This window comes from Lepisosteus platostomus, chromosome 15 (genome assembly GCF_059453375.1).
Source record: "Lepisosteus platostomus isolate fLepPlt1 chromosome 15, fLepPlt1.hap1, whole genome shotgun sequence".
Taxonomy (NCBI): Eukaryota; Metazoa; Chordata; class Actinopteri; order Semionotiformes; family Lepisosteidae; genus Lepisosteus; species Lepisosteus platostomus.
Window position 1 is genome coordinate 23,679,621 of NC_142625.1, and position 25,427 is coordinate 23,705,047.

General features: G+C 41.5%; 1 protein-coding gene across 1 annotated transcript in view; it reads right to left on the reverse strand.

Moving 5' to 3' along the window:
* LOC148648286 (uncharacterized) overlaps window positions 1-25,039 on the reverse strand; it is a 28,523-nt gene extending 3,484 nt beyond the window's left edge. The window contains exons 1-24 of the mRNA XM_088607728.1: window positions 24,495-25,039; window positions 20,126-20,256; window positions 19,711-19,856; window positions 19,202-19,406; window positions 16,902-18,664; window positions 15,855-16,026; window positions 13,986-14,042; window positions 11,417-11,487; window positions 10,223-10,372; window positions 8,724-8,786; window positions 7,903-8,052; window positions 6,600-6,707; window positions 5,680-5,821; window positions 5,037-5,153; window positions 4,891-4,935; window positions 4,578-4,657; window positions 4,383-4,495; window positions 3,755-3,938; window positions 2,951-3,035; window positions 2,508-2,653; window positions 1,935-2,025; window positions 994-1,142; window positions 696-781; window positions 264-333 (exon numbers count right to left, since the gene is read on the reverse strand). Coding sequence (XP_088463854.1) covers window positions 264-333; window positions 696-781; window positions 994-1,142; window positions 1,935-2,025; window positions 2,508-2,653; window positions 2,951-3,035; window positions 3,755-3,938; window positions 4,383-4,495; window positions 4,578-4,657; window positions 4,891-4,935; window positions 5,037-5,153; window positions 5,680-5,821; window positions 6,600-6,707; window positions 7,903-8,052; window positions 8,724-8,786; window positions 10,223-10,372; window positions 11,417-11,487; window positions 13,986-14,042; window positions 15,855-16,026; window positions 16,902-18,664; window positions 19,202-19,406; window positions 19,711-19,856; window positions 20,126-20,246 — 4,314 coding nt within the window. The 5' untranslated portion in view covers window positions 20,247-20,256; window positions 24,495-25,039. The remainder of the gene's footprint in view (window positions 1-263; window positions 334-695; window positions 782-993; window positions 1,143-1,934; window positions 2,026-2,507; window positions 2,654-2,950; window positions 3,036-3,754; window positions 3,939-4,382; window positions 4,496-4,577; window positions 4,658-4,890; window positions 4,936-5,036; window positions 5,154-5,679; window positions 5,822-6,599; window positions 6,708-7,902; window positions 8,053-8,723; window positions 8,787-10,222; window positions 10,373-11,416; window positions 11,488-13,985; window positions 14,043-15,854; window positions 16,027-16,901; window positions 18,665-19,201; window positions 19,407-19,710; window positions 19,857-20,125; window positions 20,257-24,494) is intronic.
* Between the last annotated feature and the right edge of the window lie 388 nt (window positions 25,040-25,427).

Below are 25,427 nucleotides of genomic sequence, written 5' to 3' on the forward strand. Positions count from 1 at the left end.
GAGAGTATGAAATACTTTGAATTCCAGGATGTTATTCCCTAAAGGAAGTGTAATGCTTTTCTCTTCAAAAGGGCTGCTGCTTTTGTTAGAGCACTCTGATATTATTCACCAGGAGACAAGTGGGGTGGCCATCTTTCTTAAATTGGAAACTCCTCAAACTACTATTGATTAATCCTAGCTGCTGTCTCAACAAAAGCACACATTAGCAAACTTCCCTTGATGTTTGCTTATTTCTCAAGGCATGAACCCAACTGAGTTCTGACCTTTGCTTGCCTTCCATGTTCCAGGCAGTCCTGAAGGTCCAGTTTATCACTCTGGGAAGAAGCAAGAGGCCTGTGGAGAGCCAAATCACATGTATATCATACTAACAGAACTTTCAAGTTCCGTGGTCAAAGGTTTGCTTAAGACGTTTTGAACTGAGACACTGTCGACCTAGTAAAACAAGAGAATAAAAGACAACTGTACAGTATATTAAACTAAACATCAACACCTACAAGACAGACAAATCAATTTACTGTAAGAAAAAAAAAGGCCAGGACTTGAAACGCAAGAAAATGAGAAGTTTTCTCTACTCAAAGGGTTTTACCCTATCAAAATACTCATGAGATTGTCTTGAACACCACATAAGACAGAGTCACACAGCAACTGCACAAAGACTTTTACCATTTAGGGTATATTAAAAAAATTAGCCATACCTGTTCATTCCAGGGAGGTTGCCCCAGAAATACCTTGCTCTGTGCGCAGGACTCACTTTGACAGCATCTATCAGCACTGGGTTGCACTGGAATTCACAGATAATGTATCAGAGAACCAGTATGCTATATTCTTCTGCTAATAGGCTTTCCTCACATACTGTACATTACAACATTGTATTTCTTCCTCAAAGGGCTTTATTAGAAATCGTTGATGACTGAATTTAAAGTAGCAACTGAAAATTGGCCAAGCAAAGTGGTTCTCTTCCTAAAGTTACTCTCAAGTTGTCGAAACCCTTACCTCCAAAAACCGACAAATGTCCGTCTTATCGCGGACCCCCATGGCCACCACGTTTTCAAACAGCCAGAAGAACGGCCTGTTGTCTCCTTCTTTCGGTTTCAGTATGTTGAGGAGACGGTAATATTCAAAGAAAAGTCTTCCAGTGCCCTCTGTAAAGAAAAGATGCACGTGATATTGTCCTCTGCAGACACTGACTAAACCTTACAGCATCAGGTTTACTGGATCATCAGTTTTACAAATTCAGTGTTGTAGCCATTAGAATAAAATAAAATATATACAGTGCATATAGAACATCTATACTTTTTGTGGCCTGTATTAATTAATTTTTGATAAACACATCTACCTTTTTGTGGCCTGTATTAAATCAGAATTGTACCTTTATTGACACATTGCCACACACAATGTCCAAATGAAAACAAACACAAAATATAAAAAGCATGCTTAAAATCATTATGTTCCCAAGCAAAAATGAATGAGAAGCTTCATATAATGACAATACTGGCATTAAATCCTTTGAAGTGTATCGAAGCCAATTGGGATGAGTTGGTTGTATACTTGTTTTAGCATTTCCTACATGTGTCACAGTGCCCTCTGTTATTGCTTTGTATGGTCTTGAAATTGAGAAATTGAAACATTCTATATATTTAATGGAAGTAAAGGTGAAGTCAAAGCCATCGCAGCAATTACTCCCAGCAATGCTGGTGCTTACATTGCTGGGGTAAAGTACCTTTCCCAAAGCTGCAACAGTTGTGTCTACAGTAGGAACTTCAATGCACAATCCACCACTCAGGAGTCCAAAAGCTTACCCACTGCTCTATACTGTCCCCAAACAGGCAGAGTAAATGCAATTAAACAGGGAGGTAGACAGACACAAAGCCATAAATTATGTTGTATATTCATTTAAATCTACAGACGTGGATAGGTATATTACAGGGTCATACCAAAAAGACCTTTTCGAGCTGGGTTCACAATGGAAAGGTCGTTGCATGGACTTCCTCCAATCAAGAGATCAAAGGGACCCCATTCGGCAATCTAGAACAAAAAAAAAACTGCATGTAACTTCATTTATGTGACGTACAAAAAAGGCTAATAATTCCAAATTAAACTGTGGAAAACACAAGATGTTTATAAAGCCAAATGACCTATTCAGACAACCGTAGGAAGTAAATGGCGCACTGTGAAGCAATGACTTGCTCAGCTGTGTACAAAATGACCCTCTAGGCTTGACAGCAATCAAGTGGTATAAATTAGTGTCATAGTGAGTCACTGTACCAATTTCTGATATTGCTGCCATTATCCAGGCATGCGTGTCAGATCTCTGCAGAGCTGCTGCAGGATACAGTTCTTCTGATGCAGTGGTCCTATTCGACCAAACTAACTCTGTAGGTGAACATTAACAACACAAAAGCTGTCACCAACTCATCAAAGTTACAAGGTGTCACCGAGGTGGGAGGTGAGCTATGCTGCTAGGTCAGGCAAGAGACGGAAATCAGGAATTGAGGGGCTTCACGCACATGTTTCTTTGTGATGGTTCTCACGTCGTGCACATGTTCGATTCTCCCTTCATGTTTTATCATTCCAACTGCAATGGAGTCCTCACAAATTTCAGAGGCAATATACCGTTCAACTTTAAAGCCGAGATCCTTCAAAACTAAATAACCTGTGGAGAAAAAGAAAGCATATGCTCTTATTATGCTTATCATTGTGGGATTTGAACAAAAACTGTTGCCTGAAATCAAGCATTAAAAATGCAAAAGTTCCTTTTAAGGTCTTAATTACCAATGCTTTTAACTAAAATTTTGTCCTGTTTGCAAGCAAAGTGAAAGAACTAAAACTGTAAGGTCAAATGAACTCTCCCGCAGTGCTGCAGTTCATGCAGTTCACACACAAAAGGCTAATAAAAGCTAAGTGCACAATCTGGAAGACCATTAACAAATAAAACCTGTAACAGCCGCACCTGTTGCAATGCCATCGAACAGCGACAGGACCCTGATGGGCCGGCGCTGATTCGCAGGGATTGAAGGGTAAACTCTGTGAGGCTCCTGTAAGGCAAAAAGATTCGCTTTGAAAATAAGGTCTGCAGCACAGATTTTTAGAAAAGATTATGCTTTAATACAGTAATCTCTTGTCTTAACGGACTAATAGAGACTAATTTTCTTCTAAATTCTCTCTACTCATCTCTTCACCTATCCTGACTGGCCACTCTGTCTGTCCCCTGCTCCCGCCTCCCGCCCCTCCTCTCTCCCAGCTTTTGTTCTCCTGCTACATTACCTTCGCTTACTGCCCTGTCTTTCTCACACCTGATAAAAGGCTCCACGGCCAAAACCTATTTCTTGTTCCTTTGCAGCTTACGCATGCTGACGCAGTTACCCACCTGAACAATATATATAGTACTACATATGGTCTTTTGACTTGAATTTTAATACTGTCGTATTTATTTTGACCTTGTTTTAGTATTTGTGTATTTCCCCATTATTGCAAGGAAAGACTAAATTTCTACTATTTTACAGACAAAATTACACTGTAGCAGAGTTCTTCCGTTAAATCTGAAGTCCGGTAAACCAAGTGTTTACTGTAATATGAAGGTAACATCTAAAAAACACCCATCAGATGAGTGGAAAGGTTTTCATGCCCAGATACACAGCATGCATGCAGTGAACCGTAACCAATATTTGAACATGCAGTAAAAAAGTACTTATTGAAGCCAAGGCATCGTGGGCACGGAGTACGTCACTCTATCAGATGCAGGTCTGTCTCTTACAAATTCCATAGCGCTGTTGTTGACAAAGAACTCCTGCACCCGGATACTCCAGTCCTCCCTCCTTTTCAGGACGCCGTAGCGCTGAGACGGCAGGCACATGTAGCAGCTCCAAGGATCCACCTCCTTCAGCTTGTCGAAGGTCCCAGGGCCCACCAAGATATCCAGGCAGTCAAGGCAGAAGCACCTGGGCCAGGGCAACAGCATCAGTCATCAGAAAATAAAGAGAGCAAATTCCATCTGACAATGACAACCCTAGGCCCCCCACTAAAGATCCAGTGAGTGTTCTGCTAATTCCCCTCTCTTACGCAGCGGCAGCCTCAGAGAATAACTTACAAACCAGCACAGCACCCTGCACAACAATGAGGCCCGGTTTTTATATGATATTCAACACAAGGAACGTGTTTTTAAATGATAACGAGACCCAATACACTGCAATAAAAACAAGTTTACTAATCCCAGAAATAATACCGCTATTACAAATCCCATCTAAAAGTCATCCGTACCTTTCATCTACCTTACTGGAGTTTAGGATCAGGAGAAAAAAAAGCAAAACCTAAGTTAGCCTAGTTCAACACTAAAAATCCTGGGAGTTTTCTGCTGGGAATTATATTGCCCCTCTCTTACTCACCGGCAGCAGCTAGCGTTCCCACAGAGAATAACTTCCAGACCGGCATAGCACACTGTGCAATAGGACTGGTAGCCATCCTCGTCGTACCTGTACAAGGTCTCAGTGAAGTTATCCTACAAAAGAAAGATTACGGGATCAGCTCTTGTTAAAAGAGCCTAAAATGTATTTTAAAAAGAACTCGAATACGATAGCTACCTTGCACTTCAGGCATAGGCTTCCTTCAAACAGGGGGTGAAATATCTCAGTTTGTGGTGTCCCACAGGACAGGCAGAAATCTATGGAAAACAAAATCGGAAACAGTGGATACTTTAAACGTGTTCCACTCAACAATGGTAGACTTTATATAGACCGTGCTGTCTGCCAAAAGATACATCCAGCACGCAGTAAGTGTTTGTCATCCTTTCATCACAAAGGAGAAGTTTCACCTCAAAGACCCCGACTATTTATTTGAATGACAAGAGAGCTCCATATTCTTGCATTTAAATCAGACATTTTGAAACACGCTTACCCTCAATGTTTTTCCCTTTCTGCAGGACTTCACGGACCATTTGCACTGTAAAGAATTAAAATTAAAATCAGTTTTGCTACACTTGAATGTATATTCATAAATTGAATGTACTGAAAGGGACAGCTGAGCTTGCAGACTGGCTTTACCTCTAGAGTACTCCTGCTCGTTTCCACCTTTATTCTTATAAACATATTTCTGTTTTTTGGTTGGAGGCTGGTACTCTGGAACTGGCGTGTCCAAGAGCGCCGCTTTCGCTGCAAGATCTGAGCAAAGAAAGAAGAAGTTTATAAAAATAAATAAGCGAAACATATCTAGGAATGTCTTCTCAGGCTCTTCAACTGTATATCTGTCATATCAAACATTTATAGCTCTCAAAGCTTGTTAAATACTATGAAATTATTCAAATGTTATGCTGAGACTGTATATTATTAATGCAAAGAAGACAAAAAATGAACGGAAATGTGGCAATGTTACGTAAAACTGGGAACAGGGGACATGTCTCTATGCAAAGGTGTGCGAGAGTCTCGATGAAGGGCCGAGAAACAGCTGCCCGATCCCCTGATCAACAGCACGAGCAGCTGAAATGACCTTCTCTCGTTCCTAACTTTTCTTGTGGCCTCAAGAATGCAAAACTTTGAAAGGACATCCATGACGTAAGACACGTGAAAGTGAAATTTGTGAAAAAAAAACACAAAATAATTTAAATAAAACCACCATCTCATGTCATGGGACTCGGCCCACAGCTTAGCTCCCCACAATTAAGGTTTTTCCAGAAGGTTGCATTCTTACTATCAGTTACTGGAGGCTTGAATCCATCAGGTCCTTTTGGTTTAAACCCTCCAAAGGCCCATTCCAGCATAGGCTTCAGTTTCTCGTCCTTAGACTCGGTCTTGCAACCGGCAAATGTCTTCTTACTCCTCTCACTCACCATCTACAAGAGTCACATTACATTTGCATTAGACAACAGAAGAGCACACCACGCTGGTAACAGGCATTTCCCTAGCAGTGTAGGAAATACACATATATTCACAACGAACATAGCTATAGCACTGTACAATGCAAAGCAGTTTGAATGCACTGCAAATGCGTAGCAAAGGCTTCAACCACCAGCCATATCACCCTGCAACTCACTACTGGCAACCCACTGAAGCTAGGCAGTGTGTGAGCCTGGTCAGTACCTGGATGGTAGACCTCCTGGGAAAAACTAAGGTTGCTGCTGGAAGAGGTAGTAATGGAGCCAGCAGGGGGCGCTCACCCTGCAGTCCATGTGGGTCCTTGTGCCCCAGTATAGTGATGGGGACACTATACTGTAAAAACCTTCTGATAAGACGTAAAACCGAGGTCCTGACTCTCTGTGGTCATTAAAAATCCCAGGGCGTTTCTCGAAAAGAGGAGGGGTATAACCCTGGTGTCCTGGCCAAAATTCCTATTGGCCCTTACCAATCATGGCCTCCTAATAATCCCCATCTATGAATTGGCTTCATTAGTCTGTTCTCCTCTCCACTAATAGCTGATGTGTGATGAGTGTTTGGCACACTATGGCTGCCGTCGCATCATCCAGGCGGGCCTACACATTAGTGGTGGTGGAGGGGATCCCCATTACCTCTAAATTGCTTTGAGTGGAGTGTCCAGAAAAGTGCTGTGTAAGTGTAAGCAATTATTATTATTATTATTATTATTATTATTATTATTATTATTATTTATTTTACCTCAAGTGACTGGAAAATGGCATCCTTGTATGCTGGAAGAGTGGCAAATGAGCTGTTACAGAAGCACTTAGAGAAGGCAGAAAATGGAAGTAGCCTCTCTGTGTAAATCTGAAAAGCAAAACATCAGGATCTCAGGAAGGACTGACAATTACAGGAAGATACGGATTAAAAGGGCTTTAAACTCCTCTAAAGTAAAATATCCTATCCTGGTATGGATAAGATTTCATGGGTGTTTTATTAGGTGTTGAAATACAATTCTCCTATTTAAGCTTAAAAGAAGACGAAACTAATAAAACAATAAATAAGACATAATAACAATCATTTTTACTTTCAATTCACTACTTCATTCACACCTGATAAGAAACTGCACTTCTAATGTCAAGGAATGATACTGCAGCTAAGCCAGCGTCACACTACATGACTCGACACGACTTCTAGTTGGAGAGCATGTAAAATTTAACAACTGCAGTTGCTGAATCTCACTGCCTTTTCTGTCCAGGAGGGTGTGAAATTATACGACTAGGGTTCGCAGGGGGTGACTAATTGACTGATTCCCTCACGACTTTTCATCACAGTTCCAAATCTCGTATTGGGCCGCGAAAGTACCGAGAGGTCGCCTCGTTTTGGCAGCCAATGAATGTGGAGCACACCGGAACAACATGGAGAACAAGCAGGTAGTTGTCGCCTTCGCTGTAGCCTGTGCTCTCCTTTGTAACGAGAAAAAAAAAAAGAGGATACGCCGGAAAACTTGGAGTAGACCATACTTGTTTGGTCACGGTACTTCCGGTTGAGCGCTCATTGGCTGTTGCCTGTCGCAGACTAGCGACTCGCTACGAGAAAATCAGACCAGTTTGATTTTATCGCAGGGAGTTGCCGAGAGTCGTAGGGGCTGTTAAGAGCGCCATGAATGAGTCGCTGGGGGTGTCACTGAGACGCTCTTCAACTCGCTGTGATTTTCTTACGATTATGCAAACGAAGGCTACGACGGAAAATCCTAGGAAAAGTCGTGTAGTGTGACGCCGGCATTACAAAGCAGGAAATCTACAGGATTATCCAGAGGGAATCAGAACTGCTTCAGTATTGCAGAGAAGAGGACTACAACACTGTAAAGGTAAAAATATGATGTTTGTTTATAAATAATAAAGCTGTTAAAAGCTTTTACAAAGGACTTTTTTTTCTATGCATACAGAGATTACAGTCCATGTGATGCAGGAGTCCGCAAGGTACGTCTTGCTGCACAAAAGAGAACGGATTTGTCCCAGGGCTCATCTGGAGCTCCATGTAACACTTCTCCATCCCTCACCTCAGAGAACATGCCGTCTCCAAACCAATCCACTTTTCGCATGGCGGTGGGGATCTGCTTGCTCTTCCAGCCCACGACCAGGCCAGGCCACCAGGAGAAGCCCTTCACCTTCCCCCACACCAGCTCTCCAACCGAGAAGCCCTTCCCATCCTGTCAAAGGATGGAAACTGCTTCATTACCGACTCTCGTAGACTTATCCATATCACCAGACTGCTTTCTGCAGCTCCCGAAGTTTTGTTTGTTAAACCAGATACGGTACAACTACAGATCATGTGTGGTCTGTTCCAGGGCAGAACAAAAGTAAGATAGAACCATCGTAACACTTTTCTACAAGTCATTTATTGAAAGCTTGTTAACATACTGCCTCACTCACTGGTTTGGTAACATCAGTACCGTTGATTGTAATAGGATGGAAAAATTGAAAAACTCGTCAAATTAGGCAGCAATTTAATTGGGGTAAATCAAATCACTAAATGTCCTCTACAAACAGAGGGTGGCAAAGAATACAATTTATATTGTGGACTGCGTCTCTCACCCCCTCCACTGTGAGTTTACACTTCTCCCGTCTGGGAGACACCTCTGTTTCCCCAGGTGTAACACTAATAGACACAGGAAATCCTTCATCCCTGCTGCAATATCTGTTTCAAACAATGTCTTGTAACTATCTTCTCCCCCTATCTTACTGAAACACTGCTTCATTAACTTCTTTGGTGGTAAGAGTTTGTCTGTCAATGTGTTATATTGTAAACAACAACAATGTGTGCTGTAAACAACTCTCCCCAATGGGAAAATATAGCTTTAATTGAATAAAAAGGCAGTACCTGGTATGGATAAGATTTCTTGGGTGGCTTGTTAGGCGTTGAAGTATGATTCCCCCTTTTAACCTTAAGCAAAAGACATAACGCTTGTTTTTAATTCCATTTTACCACTTAACTCGCATTTGATAAGAAACTGTGTTTCTATTGTCAAAGAATACAGCTGCAAAGCAGGAAAACAGAAAGATTATTTACAGGGAACCAGAACTACTTCAATATCACAGAGAAGTTAAAGACATAAAACTTCATATTGCAAAAGATATAACATTCTAGTTTTGTTACTACTCTGTAGTCGTGTTTCCCCTAAGAGACCATTTTTAGCTTCTTGAACATGATTGATATAATTAAGAGACTGTGCCATAGAAAATTTGGAACAATACTATTTTTCCCCCCACAAATCAAGCCTTTTCATTTTCATTTCTTTGTATGTTTTAGCCCCTCCAGAGGCATCTGATTATTGAATGCACAGACTCTCAGCCATAGATCAGGGAACGTTGCTATAAGACATCTGCCTTCAAAAATTGGACTTGATCAAATACATGTTTCTTCTTCCCTGAAGTGATATAGTATTACACCTATTACATGTTGGGTATCCAAAAATTTGACAAATAAAAAAATGCTTAGCTTAGCTTTTGGACACCCTGTAATTGTTAAATATTATACCACCTGTTATTGGCAGCATTTGAAGTGCACAAGCTAAAGAAGTCATTTAGAGGTTTCAGAAATCAATGCTCCTGTCATGCTGGGAAAAAGTTTGACACAGGTCAAAGTGCTATTGTGATCATTTATAAGGGATTATTTATGTGGAAATGTTGCAGTCTAAATTTTTCTGCAATAAACGTGTACTTTAATTCAGAAAAGGTGGAATGAGAAGTCGTTAACAGTGCAATGATGTACAGCATTTTGATACAAGAGGTCAGAGCTAATTAGTATCCACACTAACTAGCCACCATTACATTGCAGCGTGTTAGGAGGGTTCAGTTGCTCATTTCTAAAAAAATCAAAAGAGCAAACTTGTGATTTACATACCTACAATGGTGTATTTGTGAAGTGAAAACACCTGAGGAACCTATTAGCAGTGAAAGTCTTTCAGTTTGTAAGAGGACAGATGTGCAAGTGAACACGACGACTAGGTAACATACAGCAGTTTCAAAGCAGTGGACTATTTTATACTTAAACAGACACGGACTGTCTCTATTACAAGGTGTAACGTGCAATTTAAAAGGCTCTGTACATTTTATTATTTAGCTCCTGCCCTTGACTTGACTGAGCGAAAAATTCCATTGCCAAAACTGTAGCCTTAGCAGGGAATTATTTTCACACATTCCACCAATTTCTCTCACACAAGCTCTCACATTTCACAACCCTGCCGCTGCTCTGGGAACACACCATGCTTGTCCGCTAATACTGAAGAAGGGTGCACTAGTGGAAAAGTGCCTCAGAGAGTTTCAATGAGCCTGCTGCAGGATACCAGGCATCCTACTTCATAGATTAAAGGTACGTACCCCAGGCGCCCCTGAATTCGTTTGTGTGCTCCCACTGTTGTCCTCTTTCTTCACATTCTCCAAGGAGTTCGCTCCCACCTGAAATATTTTGCGAACTGGCGGTTTCTGCCTCAGACTGGACTCCCAGCCACAAATTCCCCTAGTCGTCTCCTACGGAAACAGAAACTCAATCTGAAGACACTGCTTAAAGCAGCACAGCTGATGCCTGTTTGCACTGACAATCGAAGCAGAGGGAAGACAGCCCAACTGTGAAGACTCAAGAAGGCAAGTGTCAGGTGTTCAGTTAACTCTTACAAGGCCATCAGAAGAAAGCAAGAGATGTTAGTTTTTAAATTAATATTTAAAGCTTGAAATATTTGAATAAAAGCCCATGTCATTAACACTGTGGATATAACAAACAGCTGTTTTATCCAGTATATTACCCCTTGTGAGGGACATTTATAAACTACAAGGTACCTAATGTACCTGTAGTCTATGTCAGACACATTGACAGATGAAACGTTTCCCATTAAATACTTGAACCCAAGAATGCATTCAGAATGAAACAACACTGGTATTTTCTATGCCCTGACCTCGACATTATGGGTTTTAATTTTGGGCAAAAAAAATGTTTCAGAGGAACAAACACCTTCTCAATTGGAATAGATTTTATAGCTCAAGTAAGGCACTACTGGCCATAAAATCTATTCATGGAATTACAGAATTGTCTTCTTTGCAACATCTTTTAATAAGAAGATAAACAATAAAACTCACATTTCTTTCATTTAAAAATGAAAAAACTTTCGCCCTTCGAATTAAAAGTGTAGAGCAGTGGTTAGGGTTCTGATCCCCGGACTTGAAGTTAATGCAGTCAAATCCCTGAAAAGAATCCCTGCTACCGCACCCTTAGACGAGGAACTTCATGCAAATTACTCCTGAAAACCTGGATGTATTTATGGATACCAGCATTGTTACAGAAAGAAACGGGGTTGATACAAACTTTGTAAGTTGTCCTGTATACCGCCAGATAAGTTCACATTAATAAACTGCCTGATTATACTGACTGCTCAGTTGTGATCTCATGCATCATCATAGGCAGACTTAGATGCAATGCTAGACACTGGCTCGCCTTCGATTATAAACCTCTTGCTGCCACTTTTTCTTGAAAAAAAAAACAGAAAGGCATGACCAAAACATTAACAAATGGGGTATTACCTCTTGACATGAACTAGACCAAACAATGTCATCTTCAATAAAAACTTCATTCTTGTTGTCCACACTTGTACCTGGAATGGAACAAAACCCAATCAGCTGAACACCAGAGCTAGGTGTAAGTGTACAAGCCACATTCTCAAAGCCATTTTTCCACAAAACATTTAGGTAAATGGACCACCGAACACATGCTGAACGGGGCCGATCAATGTCAAATGCGTTTGAAGTAAGCATATGGTTTATGTATGAACTGCGCTTTAAAAAGTGTTTCTATTTAACCCTTTGCTTCTGTAATAAAATGGCTTTGACAACAGCACACTTGCAGATCAAAGTGTGATTTGCCCCTGAATCACAGTGAATGTCATCCCTAAGTGATTCACAACAAGTGATTCTAAATTAGCGAGTGTGAACATAACATTACAACCATCCATTCTCCCACCCATCCATTTTTTATCTGCTTCTTCTATTTCAGGGTCATAGAGAAATTACCACCAGATTCCAAAATTTAAAACTATTTAGGTCTATTAATATGTGCAAAGAAATTCAGGGAAGGTAACCTACAGAGAAAGCCGAGAATGCAGAATTTGCACAAAAGCAGACACAAGGTCCCAAGTCTATGATTAGTGTCTGTTCATATAAAAAACATCTTAAATCTAAGAATTAAAAAAAACATTTTAAATTAATGTGAATGTTTCTCACAAACATTAATGCAGATGCCATTAATATCATTCAGACACATAAGACACAAAATCATTTTTTAATCCAAACTGCCTCTGGAATATTGGATTTTTTCATTAAAGGAGAGACAGCTTTTTGTGCAAAGAATGTGGAATGAAAAGCAATCAGCAGAATTGAATATTTAATGGGTTCATCTATACCGAATATTGAAGAAAATAATAAAAAGGAAGAGATCATTGAGGTCTTCTTTATAAGTTAACTGTAGATCACGCAGTCAGAAAACAAATTACATAACATTACATAAATTAGACAGTGTGCAAAACATAAAATGCACTAACACTAACATTCTTTGCAAAATTCAAACGCGTCACTGCCTATACAGTTGTTGTACACCTTTTAAGCAAGCAAAACCAGGAAATAATGCACATCCCACTGACAGATAACTAGGAAATAAACCACCTACATATATCCAGTGGTGGAAATGAAAAAGAAATTACCAGAGTAACTACAGCACAATTTTATTTAGAGAAAGCATCCCCAGTACGTATGCTTCACATGCTTCCTTTTCCTGTAATAATTAAATACATATTAATAAAACTCTATAAGCTAAATTTGGGGTACTACGGCCTACTTAACATGTTTAGGAGTACTGGACTAAAATGCTTGCATGTCTTCTTGATATTAGAGGTTTGCTGGACTTAAAGTTGTATGAATATTGAGACCGTAACCAGGTAGAACTCAGTAGTTACTGACTATTTCATATACCCATCACCAACAAAGAGCGGTATATGCTGTTTAAATTAAAATTACCATTACAGGTCTGGATGAATGGGCTATACTAAAACTCAGCTTTCATTCTGACGCACACGCCAACTTACTTAATGCTACATAGATTGTTTCAGAGTTCCAAGATTCTCCAATAAAAATGAGAACATCGTCGCTTCTTGCTACCCAAGTTAAAATTCTAGTAAAAACAAAACACTGTGTAGTGTGATGGAGCATTACCAGAGTATAAAAAGGACTCATTATTTTGATAAGTCCTACATTTGACCAGGACGCACTGCCCCTTTATTTCGGAAGATCGCTCTACAAAGCGCTAAGCAGAAACCACAGAAGTACTTAAAAGTCATCAATTACAAGAACCCTGCCTCCGAGAACATAATGTGCGGACGCAGATCAGTAAACAGCACTTGGAGCTCAGTCAAAGCAGCAAACACAGTTATTACAGCCACGAAATGCGCAAAAGACCTCTTTCATTTGTGTTCTTTACAGAAAAAGGAAGCAAGTGTTGAATGGGAAAACCCAGAATGTTCACCGCAGAGCGCTATAGCAGTCGTGCATGGACACACAAACATCAGTTTATCACCATCACAATCGGATCCTGCAGCTTCACCTCAGTGCCTTAGTCTTAATCTTAGGTCTGGTTAGTATTATTATTTATTTCTTTAACAGATGATGTCATCCATCTCAATGCATAACAGTTAACAGTTGAAAAATAATTAGTCCTCCCTGATGGTAAATTCAGCTCACTGTGCACAACAAACCTCTACTATGGTTCAGGTGACTGCACCATCTCCATCTCCCATTGGCTGGCTGATTACAGGGGCCATTCTGGCCAAGGCAGTGGTGGAGCCAAGGAGAGATTGTAGAACTTTTCTATGGATGTAATGCAATCCCATTTAAACTGTCACGCCTACCACAGCATTCTGGGTCATTCTGGCCCATTTCCACCACTAAATATACTACACTAAACCTTATGTAGGTTTTCGAATATATTTGAATATATCCGAAGATTATCTGGGACGTGCCCTTTCCACCTTTCTTTCTAGACAAGCCACTGCAGTAAACTAAGAATTTAGAGAATGAATGTTGGGATTTCTGATTCCTCCCTTACAGTTGATCTTTTTCAACAGCACAGCACAGGGTTTCATCTGGGTAAGATCAATCACATCTGCAAAACACAAACAGAATTGAAAAAAGACAATGGCTAATATGCTTTTAACTTCAAACTTAGCAAGTGGCCATTAGGTCTCTTTCTGTTCTGTTTGACTGCACACTTTGCATCTTTTTCATCTTGGAGGAGGCATCTTCCTTATTCAGCCACTAGGTGCAACATAACCTTGGATGCAGTGAGCCTACGGTGGCAGGGGAGTTGGCAAAGGAAAGTGGCCAATTGATTCAAGAACTGAGCATCAGTTCTCACCCTGCCTGACCAGTCACTCAACACAGAGAAAAACCAACCACCTTCTATGCCTTGTACAGCATTTCAGCAGATGTCAGCTGTGTCCTCCTGCATGCATAAAAACGTGGCAAGATTAAAATCAAAACACAGACACTTCTTGTGCACTGTGCACAGGGAGGAACAATTTACATCAACAGTCTTGTTTACCGTCTTTGGGCTGAGAAAATTGCTTGAGTTCATTAAGTTCTTTTTTCCCCGTGACATAGTCACCCGATCTGGCAACGCCAGATTTGGTGTTTCGCCTCAACTACAAACCCTGTAACTGTGCACGGGGAGAAATGAGGAATGTATAGGCAGATTCCTGTAACTTCCTCCTTTGAGCCACTTGTCTTTGATCACATCCCAGGCAACGCAGTCCAATGCAGGAGAAGAGGCATGTCGCTGCCCTGCGGCACTGCTAGGAGGCCTGAAGAGCTCTGCGAGATGAAACCCAACCTCCCCTCAGTGGCAAAGAGCTCCACTGCTTGGAGAATCCCAGTCACAGTCGGCTAGTGACATGACCCAGGCTCCACCCGCCAGTGTTCGAGTTCAGCCCAAAGGCGCTTACTTGGCTGAGCCACTCAGAAGCACCAAAATGTATGCGGTTTGAAGAAAATAATTCCAGGTTAGGATTTTAATTTCGGGCTCCGATCAAAAGCCATGATTTTAATTCATTAAAACCTGGACTTTGTGGGTGGGGGGGCAGTAAAATGAAGCTAAACATCTTTTTCCGGTACTGTTTAAAGTTATCATTTCCTTATCTACTGCCAAGAAAAGTTTAATTTAATGGGGTCACTTCTGAAATGCTGTAAAGGCAGCACTTAACCACAAATACTTTGTGAACTCCGCAAACCCTCAACTCCAGATGTCAGATGTCATCTCATGTCCTTGGCTCCATCTACACATTTAATCCATCTTAAAAGTACTAAATACAGTTTGCATCCACACTACAGAGCATTCACAGTGGTATTCAAGTCTATATCAGGAAAACCGGATGCATGCAAACCTGTATTTTTTGTGTACACTGTGACATCCCAAAATGCTCACTTATGTGTGGAGCCTGGACTTTGCAAATACTCATACACAGAGCTACGGCATCTAAACATCTGAGAATTTTTTAATTACTTTTTTTACTTTGTTCTATTAGGTTTCACTTCACTTTGATTGTATTCATATTAAATTCCCATTTTAAAAAACAATCCAGAAACCCTTGCATTTAAACGAGAAAGTGTTGGATTCCCAGGTCATGATATTCATGCAGACAAGCCTGGCATTTTATGTGGGGACAGCCTCCATGTTTGCATATTTGAAAAAGTGCATGATGGGATAGTAACAAATTATGTCCCACTACTCACTGTGCAGCTAGATACTGTAACTGAACCATTTCAATTATTTGTGTATGTATTATTCCCAACCAACTAGTCTGGCTTTACTAGGCTGGACTAAATTATAACCTTTTTGGGGATGGTTTCCAAGATCACTTATATATTGCCGATGGGACCTTAGGGAAAAAAATCTGAGAAAACTGGAATTAAGGCTTGCCTGCAGAGCTGTTGCAGCGCTTAGGATGCTTTGTGGTCTCTGGAGACAGATGGCCATCTTCCACTAAGATGACATCCTCATTCCCTGCGGTCAAGTCTGAGTCCCTGTTGTCATCCAGCTCATTCTCGGTCACCGTCTCATCAAGGAGAGAGACATCCCCGTTCTCAAACGCCTAAGTGGGGAGGGGGGAAGGTTCACAGTTGAAATAAGAATCAGAATGCAAAATAATTGTACAAACAGGTGCGAATAAAAGGAAAAGTTTCAGAGTATAATGGAGATCAAGGAGGAGAACAGAGAATGCCTAAATCCAAAAACATCTCTAAGGGCACGCTTCCTGCATGGATGCCAAAACACTGAATTACATGTTTTATGTGCTTACCCTTGTGGGAACGTAAAATGTTATTATTTCCATGAAAAGGTAAGAAAGAAGAAAAATATCAGACATCTGTTTAAAATTATCAATATCTTGCGAAAGACTTAATTTCTTGCAAAAGAAGCCTCAGATGCACGGCCAGCTCCACTTTGATTTACACGGTATGAAGGTTTCAGAAACCTGCGACTACTGTGATGTAACAGTCCAGATGCTTGACAGAAGAGCTGCATGATTAAACCCGAGCTTTAAACTGAGGTTCAGAATTAAGATGTCTAACAGGAAAAGGGATGTTTACAAGGTTATTTTAGTCTTTTCAGTTATAAAGACTATAAGACTATGTGAAAGAAGATTGACGGTCATTTGTTTCGGTGTTAAAACCATTAGCTTTTAATCTTACCTGACCTAAAGTTATACTTTATTCATTTCATTAAGACAAATGATAGCCCTTTGCTTATTGATTGCACTGGCTTGCAGCACAGAGTTGGCAAACTTTTACAGTGTTGCTCAAAAATCAGTATTATCCTTTAACCTAGCATTGCATTTGTTAGAATTCAGTTATATGATTGTTGCACACAGAGCAAATCCAAGTGTGTAAATTAAATGAAAGGCCAATTCGGGTTAATAATAAGACCAGACCAAGCTGCATAATGAAACCCCACGAACTTGTTTCATACCTGACTGAAAGCCTTTGTTGCTTCCATGCTGGGGTATGGTAATGACAGCAAGGTCAAGATTAGTTTTCGGAAAATGGACATCTGCTCATTAGTTCCAGATAAGGCTGTCTTTAAGACAGCACTCCAGTGCTGCAGGGGGGATGGAGGCAGCACCTGGGCTTCATCATTTTCCAAGAGCTGATACTCCAGAAATTCATCAATCAGCTGAGTGGTTTCTTCAGGTCTTTTACAGAGGCCCAGGTGTGTGGCAAGATCTGCTACCACTTTGCCTGTGATCTTCAGTTTGCAGGAGGGATTTAAAAGAATGGAAATGTTTCTGAGTAGCGTGTCATTCAGGGGGAGATTCTGCATAATCTGTGCGGTCACGGAGGCGTAGAACAAAGAGACATCCTTGAAGAAATCGCCCCAGACAGTCCCCAGGCCCTGCTGGTTTTTTGTCAAGTACTCCTCCACCTCTGCGCCGACGTTCAGCTCCGTTCCTGGAAGATAGTTTTTCTCATTTTCCAAGACTTTGGAGTCATGGCCCTTCAACAATTTAACCACGGCCTCTGGAAGAAGAAGACTGGCAGCGTATGATCTCAGGAGGCCGCTGGCTTCCTTCAGGAGCTGGGCCAGGTCACCATTTTGTTTTTCCAGTTTGCTCTGGAAAGCACACAGGGGTTCGAGGGCATGGCTCAGAAAGAGGAACATCGCCCTCAGCTGGTGGTCTCCTAGCTGTCCACAGATTAGCTTTACTTTCTCACTCTTATGGTCACAGGACTGAAAATATGAAATTAGGTCAGGCCAAATGTCACTTATTTTCTTTAAGATATTAGTGAACGCAAGGCACTGCGTTGATGTGGGCAAATCTGCTTGGTAAGGCTCGATGTTCGCAAACAGTTCCTTCAGGTTATCATTGGCTGTTGAGCAGGAGGAATAATGGCTGTGAATGTTGGAAATTAACTGACTGACGTCTTTCGAGGAAGCTGCCACTCCAGCCCTGCAGGCGAGGCTGGCCAGGTGGGAGAGGCTCCCAACGCAAATAACGTTAGGGTTCATCTCCTTTAGCCTGGAGAGGACCGCAGCCCCCTCTTCTGGGGGACAATCCGTGTGGAAACCAGAGAGGTTGAGAACCGGGAGCCCAGATTTCTGCAGCGTTTCCACGAGGCAAGAGGACACGGAGGCAACCGTCTCCGTTTTGGGCCGCACGACGTCAAGGAGTCTGATCTTGTTTTGACCGGCCTTCTCGTCGAAGAACCCCACGAGCACCACATCCGCCTGTTCACCATCTCCCACGTCTACGTTACGGTGCAGATAAATACAGTACGGGGTCTGGCTACAAATGGAGGCGATGTCTTTTGGATGTTTCAGTCCCAGGATATATCTTGCTCTACAATTGGAAACCCTGGATCCGTCACGTACTTTGGTGAAGCTTTTCAGACTGGTGCAGTACTTCTTAATGAACTTCAGGGTTGCGACGCCACAGGTAGTGGAGTCCCCTCCGCACACGTCCTCGTTATCTTTCGTCTTATTTGTCAAGCATTTCCTTTTTTTCAGGTTTTCGCAATGTCTTTTTGAATTCTGGTGCCGTTTCAAATCCACCTGCCCTCTATGGTGAATTGTGATATTGAGGTCACAGACTTCACAATAGGCATAAATATCTCCGAGCTTACTCTGACGAACCCAGCTAAAGGTCTCTTGCCAGTGTGTGAGGAAAGTTATCCGTTTAGTTTTTGGATCGTGTAACTCCTCATCGAAGTCACAATCAACTTTTTCTTTTCCACCTAGCAAATTAAAAAAAAAAAACACTAGTAACAAAATTCCTCAACAACACTGTTCATCTGAATTTAAAAAGTATAAAATACCAGGTGCTTAAAGAAAAGTTTTCCATCTAAAAATGTAAGGCACATCTTGAAAATACACAGCTTGTAACAACTGCATGCCCGGTCCCTTCTGGGGTTCTTCATGTTTGCCCATGTTGCGATGACTCTGGCATTAAAAGAGAAACTAGGACCTTCTGACAGACAGTAATTGTAAGGATTTTTTTACTCATGAAAACATGAGGTCTTTATTTGCACGTGGAGGATAACTGCAACAGACTACCGAGTTACTTACTTGAAGAACAGCTGAATGAGCCTTATAGGCTACCAACAACCAAACAGTCTTTTCTTGTTTTACCTTTTCTTATGTTCTTATGAGATCAGGACAACTTACATTTGTTCCATAAAAGGTGCCAATACCTAATATTAACTACTAGAGTGAAGACGTTAGAATTCAATTGTCCTGCCTCTTTGCAGGACAAGATGAATGTAGCCCCTTACCTGCATGGGTGAAACTGTTGGGGGACTTTGTGTTTGGCGGAGACACAGGCTTCTCCGTCACTGGCAGTACAATCTGACCTTCTCGGGCTGTTAACGCGTTGTAAATTTGTCCATAGAAATTGGCATCAAAGAATTTCTTGAACCACTTCAAAAACTGGAAATTGATTTGAAAGGCTCCCTTCACTAGCTCATCCACAGGAATTACCTGTGGCAAAAAAAAGGGTAAAAGAAAAACAATTACAGTCATGTTACACACTTTAGTTTGAAATTTCAATGACTGGTGCTAATTAAGAGTGTAAGGAATAATTATACTCTAAAATATATGTATGTTGTTGGAATTTGTAGAAAAACTGAGCAAAGCCTCCAGAATTTATTGATAAACAGAATATTCCATGATTATCCTGTTATGTTTATACACCCTATATCATGTAATATTCATTTTCAAACCTTAAAATTATTACGGAGAAAACACAGAATCGTTTGCTATCTCAAAACACAACAAAACATACTTTGGTCACACCAGTTTTCCTGAAGCTTTTTTGTAGAAGATTGTAATTGTGGATGAACTCCAATTCCTCCTGGGCCTGAAACTTGATTTTGTTTAAATCCATAGAGCCTGGAAAAAGCCAGTCCATGAGCTGGCAGTAGGCAGCACCTGCAGATCATAAAAATATGAAAATATGATAATATTTGATTATAGTAATCAAGAATCTTCTTTCTGTATACATTTTAAAAGCATTTCTACCACCGCTGCTTCATGGAATTTGCACATGCGCTAGCTTAAAATATTATTAGACTTGTTCCACAGATAACAAATAGGTAGCATGTTTGTTAACTTTGATCAAATATTGGCCTCAGCCCTGAAAAGTGAATAAGAAACTAAATGGACAAATGTAAAAATCAGAAATGATGTGCCGCCTTTACCTGAGCAGATCTGTTCGACCTTTGTGAATTTTGTCTGGAGGGAATCGTTGAGCCATGCCAAGAGCTCAACGCGATCATATTTGTCTCCAGCATCAGATGTGAGACGAACATTCACTGCCATCTTCCCCAGCCTTTAAAACACACATGCACAAAGCGTCATTTTTAGTGACAAACACAAGCCACCACAGACACAGTTTATCACCCAAGTGACAGCTCTGCTTGCTTCCTGTAGGACTTTCAATTCTACTTACAACCTGGAATCCAGGGGGCTTTTAGTACATGGTGACAATAGTGGAATTGGGATATTCTGAACCCTATGTTGCACAAATTGTTACTTCTGATTGATGGACCAGGGACTGGATCTGTGGAATTACCCCGACACGGCATCATGAAAGAAACCACATAGTCTACGATATCATCCCCAAGTAACCTGCATATTCACATGCCACATCTAAAAAGCTGACGAGCGTGGCAGGCACTTTTTTGTGGTAAAAGTATATTCTCTACTTTTAGCTCATTTTAATGCAAGATTTTACAGAATATATTTTATGGAAACAAGCTTTGTATAATAGGCACAACGCAGAATTAACCCCATGTAGCCTGATCTTGTCAGATCTCAAAAGCTAGACAGGCTAGATCTGGTCAGGAGTGGGATGGGTGAGCTCTGAAGAAAACCAGGCAGCTGCTGGAAGTGGCGTTTGTGGACCAGTAGGTGATGCTTTTCTTCCCAGACCATCATTTACAATGCAATGACCCTGTCCTTCAGATGATAAAAATAAACAGAGGTCCTGACTAGATGTTGTCAGTAAAGATGTCATGGTATCATTCATAGGTACGTGTAACTGAACTAAACATCACAGTTAATTTCAGCTCCATGAAATTCAGCTATCCCCTCCAACTGATGAAGCAACTCCTCACTTCTGCACCTCATTTGTGTAGTGGGGCTGGTTTTGCAGAACTGCACTTGCATCACCCAGGTCAGTGTTTTTTTTCAGTGACAGATAAAGGGGCCCTGCTATATGTGCAGCACTTTAAGATCCTTTGAGCAATACACTATGTTAATTTACTCTGCAAATGAGAATTCAGACCTCTAATTCACCGAGCTTAGGATGCACCCCCTTCAATCCCCCTCATTGCATAATTTGCTCCATCTCCTTAATAGTGTAATTGGTTAGTAGCAGGATCAATATAGCAATTAAGGAGCTGGCTGTATCAAAACAGTGCAGTGAAGAGGATGGGGAGGGCCACATGTTGGGTGAGGCTGCTCTAAATGTATCTCAAGCCTTTTAACACCTCCTTCTAAAAAAAAATATGTTTCCTGTTCAGAAACAACGGCACCATTCAGTGTCTTTAAGGAGATGCTAATAAATGAAAGTCACACTGCTGTAGATTTCTAAAAGGTGGTAAAAAATAGTTTAAATCACATTTGTCTAAACCATGGTTTAATTACAAAACTGCAAGAAACAGCAGAAGGAAATCATACAAAATTATTAACCTAAATGAGAAAACAACAAAATAAATCACAAGGTATTTCACAGTGCCTAATACATACGGTTTTCACATCTTATTGATGCATAGCCAAAGGTAGGCCGAATTTGCTTGGATGGCTTATTCATCCTTCCATCCTTCCACCATCTAAGAAAAATAAAGTATTTGTATAGAAAAAGCAACCAACAATTCAGGTACATTTTGAAAATATGCAAAACAGTTTTTCATTCATGTACATCCTATCGCTACTTGAACAACAAGTTACTTCCATAGTCCACGGAGTTGGTTGGTAACTCAAGTAGCTTCCAAAGAAACTAGAGACTAATTGAATCTACAGTCACTTGTCCAATGTAAACGCTCGGATAACCTTCAATAAACCGCCACAAAAAAAAGAAAAAAAATGCGTGAAATTACGTGTTCCATCATTCACTGACCTTACAATATTAAAGAACTGCAAAATCTGAATAGTCCAAATGTTTGGAGTTTTAACAGTACATTGAAGTTTAGAAAAAAAAATAACCACTCGCTACACAATCTCCAAAAATGGGTCTGGCCCGAATTCAAAGAAAATGCGGCACAAATACTACAAGACGTGACACCCCAGAAAAGAACAATTTGAAAATAATGTTTCAAAATGTGCTCTGAATATGTATTTTAATGTTCGCAGACATATTACATAACGTATATAAAAAAAAATTGTCCTAATAAAATAAAAACAGGACGTATTGTTTCTGAAAGAAAAGGGGTGTTTCTTAGTTACTGCGCTGCCGTTCCGTGTTTTCCTTAACATATCCACAATATAATAATCTAAATAAGGTTAATAATTTTTAAAACTTTTTCCACGACTCCTCTCGCAGGTAGAACCACCCAGAAGAAAGAGGCAGTATAAACAGTCCCGCCCACCTTCGAGCCACTCGTCTTTTAATTCGTTGCCGCGCAGCACACGGTCGTGCCCTGATTGGAGGAGAGGCGCGTCATTCACGCACAGGCTCCCCACACGCCTGGAAGGCCGCAGGGGTCGCTGTGCTGGACGGGAGAGTCTTCAGAGACGCTGTACGTCATTCGGCGCACGACGGTACTTAGAAGAATTCCGTGCGCCGTGATTGGCCCACTCGGTAGTATGGAGACCAATGGGAGGGCGCTGCGCTTTTTCAAAGCATCACTCCAGCTCCCTCTACCGGCCTGGGGGACCTGCGCCTTTGCGTTAACGCTCAAGACCGATTCACCGTTTTGGACAGCCTGGCTTAAAACGCTGGCTAGTTTAACCTGTTTGATTACAAATGTATTGCTAGTTTCACTTATTATTCCCCAAATTTTACAATCTGGCAAGCACATTATCCTCAAACACCCCCGTCATTGACAGCCAGACCAAGGTAACTGTACCTAGCCTGCTCTATAGCTTCGCCTATTCAGTAGTTCTCTTTCTCTCAGGATTAAAACAAAAAAAAGGAACACGTGGGGGTTTGCAACATAATTATCCCCTTAGAAATGTTCATTTTTAAACGACCAGCGGGGAGGCGTTATTTGACGCCCGGTCCAAACAGCGTCCCGGTTGCCCTGACAACGAGCCGGCCTGCAGACTTCGGGCATTAATCTGGGCAAATCCGGGAGATGCTGTATGTGGACGATAGACGTGATCTATTGTTCTTCAAACGACCAGCATGAAGAATGACACACTACACTGGGAACCAGATTTACGGACTTGCTGTGCACCTAATAATATAAACCCTTTAAAAAAAAATGAACACGAAATTGAACTCGTTTGACCCAGCATCTTTTGGGCTGCTTTTCAAAGTAGCCGGAAGGAATCTATTGTCAGCAACCATTCCGCAGCACCCGAAGAGAAACGTGGTGTATCTTACCCCTTGCCCTAATTTTTTCTGTCCCTCGGCTGTCAGATCACTGAACAACAAAACAACAACAACAACAACCGGTTATAACCGCTGAAGCCAACTGTACACGCAGACGACAGCAGTTTCTTTTAATGACGGGTCTCCGATTTTCGAGTCACCCTCATCAAGTCAAACACCAGAAGCGCCCACCCTCTCCGGTGTTTTTTTTTTCTTTTTTGTTGTAGGAGGAAAAAAAAAATAAGCGCATGCTCGATTTTTGCCGCCAAACTACATTTGAAGATAAGACCTTAGCAGCCATACCCGCGAAAGCCGAGTAACACAGAGCAGAAATCTGATTACAGAGCAGCCCGAGAGTGTACGCTGCAGGACTACAAACACACACATGTGATATTACACCGCTTCCATTAAGTTGCTTTAAAAATAAGAAAATGCACTGACGATTGATCGATACAGGATAAGGGAAAGCAAAATCATCTGGACTCTTTGAGGGTGGGGGGAAGGGGGATAAGATCGCCTATGGTCTGGTGAGAAACGGTTTTTTTTTAATGAACCCCCATCTGAGGAGCATGTTTTCACTGTCCGCGTTCATAAAAAAGTGTAAAACACTCCTTACTCGTACAGCGACGGGCGGATCAGAACTAAAAAAAAAGATAACTTTTATATTCGCGATTATTATTTGAAAGTCATTCTGAAGATGCCACATCACACGTTACTAGCCCCATCGCAGCGCCCTGCTTTTAATCCGTGGTGCTGTGTATTTTGCACAATTAAAAGCCCATGTGTCGCAACCATTTAGCAAATATATAACCCCCTCCCCCCCAAAAAAAAAACTTGCATTCAGCAGCATTTTCTGTCGCCTTTCTTGAACAATACCGGCGCTCTTTGTTTCAGTGCCTTTGTTTTGCACAAAGCCATCTCACGGTGGAGAGGCGCTGGTTTAAACGCGATCTGAAGGTGAGCCGCCCCGGTATTTCCATTGCTCACACCTATATTATATTTAAAATATGAAGCTTGTGTCACGTACATACCTCTCCACTACGCTCTCCGCCGACAGCCCTGTCAGGAAATATTCCTCGTTTGCTATAGTACCCCCCCGAGTGACGTCACGCTACGTTGCGAGATCTTTGTGCTTCACCGGGGGCAGAATGGGGGGCTCGCACATTGCACGGCATCTGGGCGGGCAGTGTTGTTCAGCCAAGCCACGTTTTCCGCACGGATACCCTGAAGGTGTCGACGCTGCCCCCTAGAGACGAGACGAGACGAGACGCAACCGCAGCCGATGTTGAGAGATTCGTGGCGTGAAAAAACCCTTCTCGGGACAAAAAAAAAATATGCATTTTTCTTCCCTTCACGAACGAGCACTCGTTGCTCATCTTGGCCTGCAACGTTGTTGCTTAACGGGGTGGCGCCGATCCGCTTCGACGGTTACCCGCGAAGACAACGAACGATCTCCATCACAGGAGCTGAAATGAGCTCGTATAAACGCTTCATTGGAACAAGTAATAGGTTTATTCCATGCTGAAAAAAAGAAGAAAGAGAACACAACGTTTCGGCCGTGGAGCCTTCTTCAGGTCAAGCTCCACGGCCGAAACGTTGTGTTCTCTTTCTTCTTTTTTTTCAGCATGGAATAAACGTATTACTTGTTCCTTTGCAGCCTACGCATGCTGACGCAGCTCCCCACCTGAACTACTAAACGCTTCATTTTCGTGCATTGCGTGCTTCCTTAATTTTGACCTCCGTTTTCTCATCGTTTTTCCAGGTAGCCGTATGTATACGCTCAACAGTTACGTCCCACAGTGTATTTTCTTCTCTACTGTCATGACGGTTACGTCAGTAATTAGTTCAGGAATACAAAATACAGACCAACGCCCTGGGACTCGAAATGATTGGGAAACCCCATAGTGGTGTTTGGATAGTAACCGCTCATTGGAAAAGCGTTCCCAGGACACTGCAACAAAATT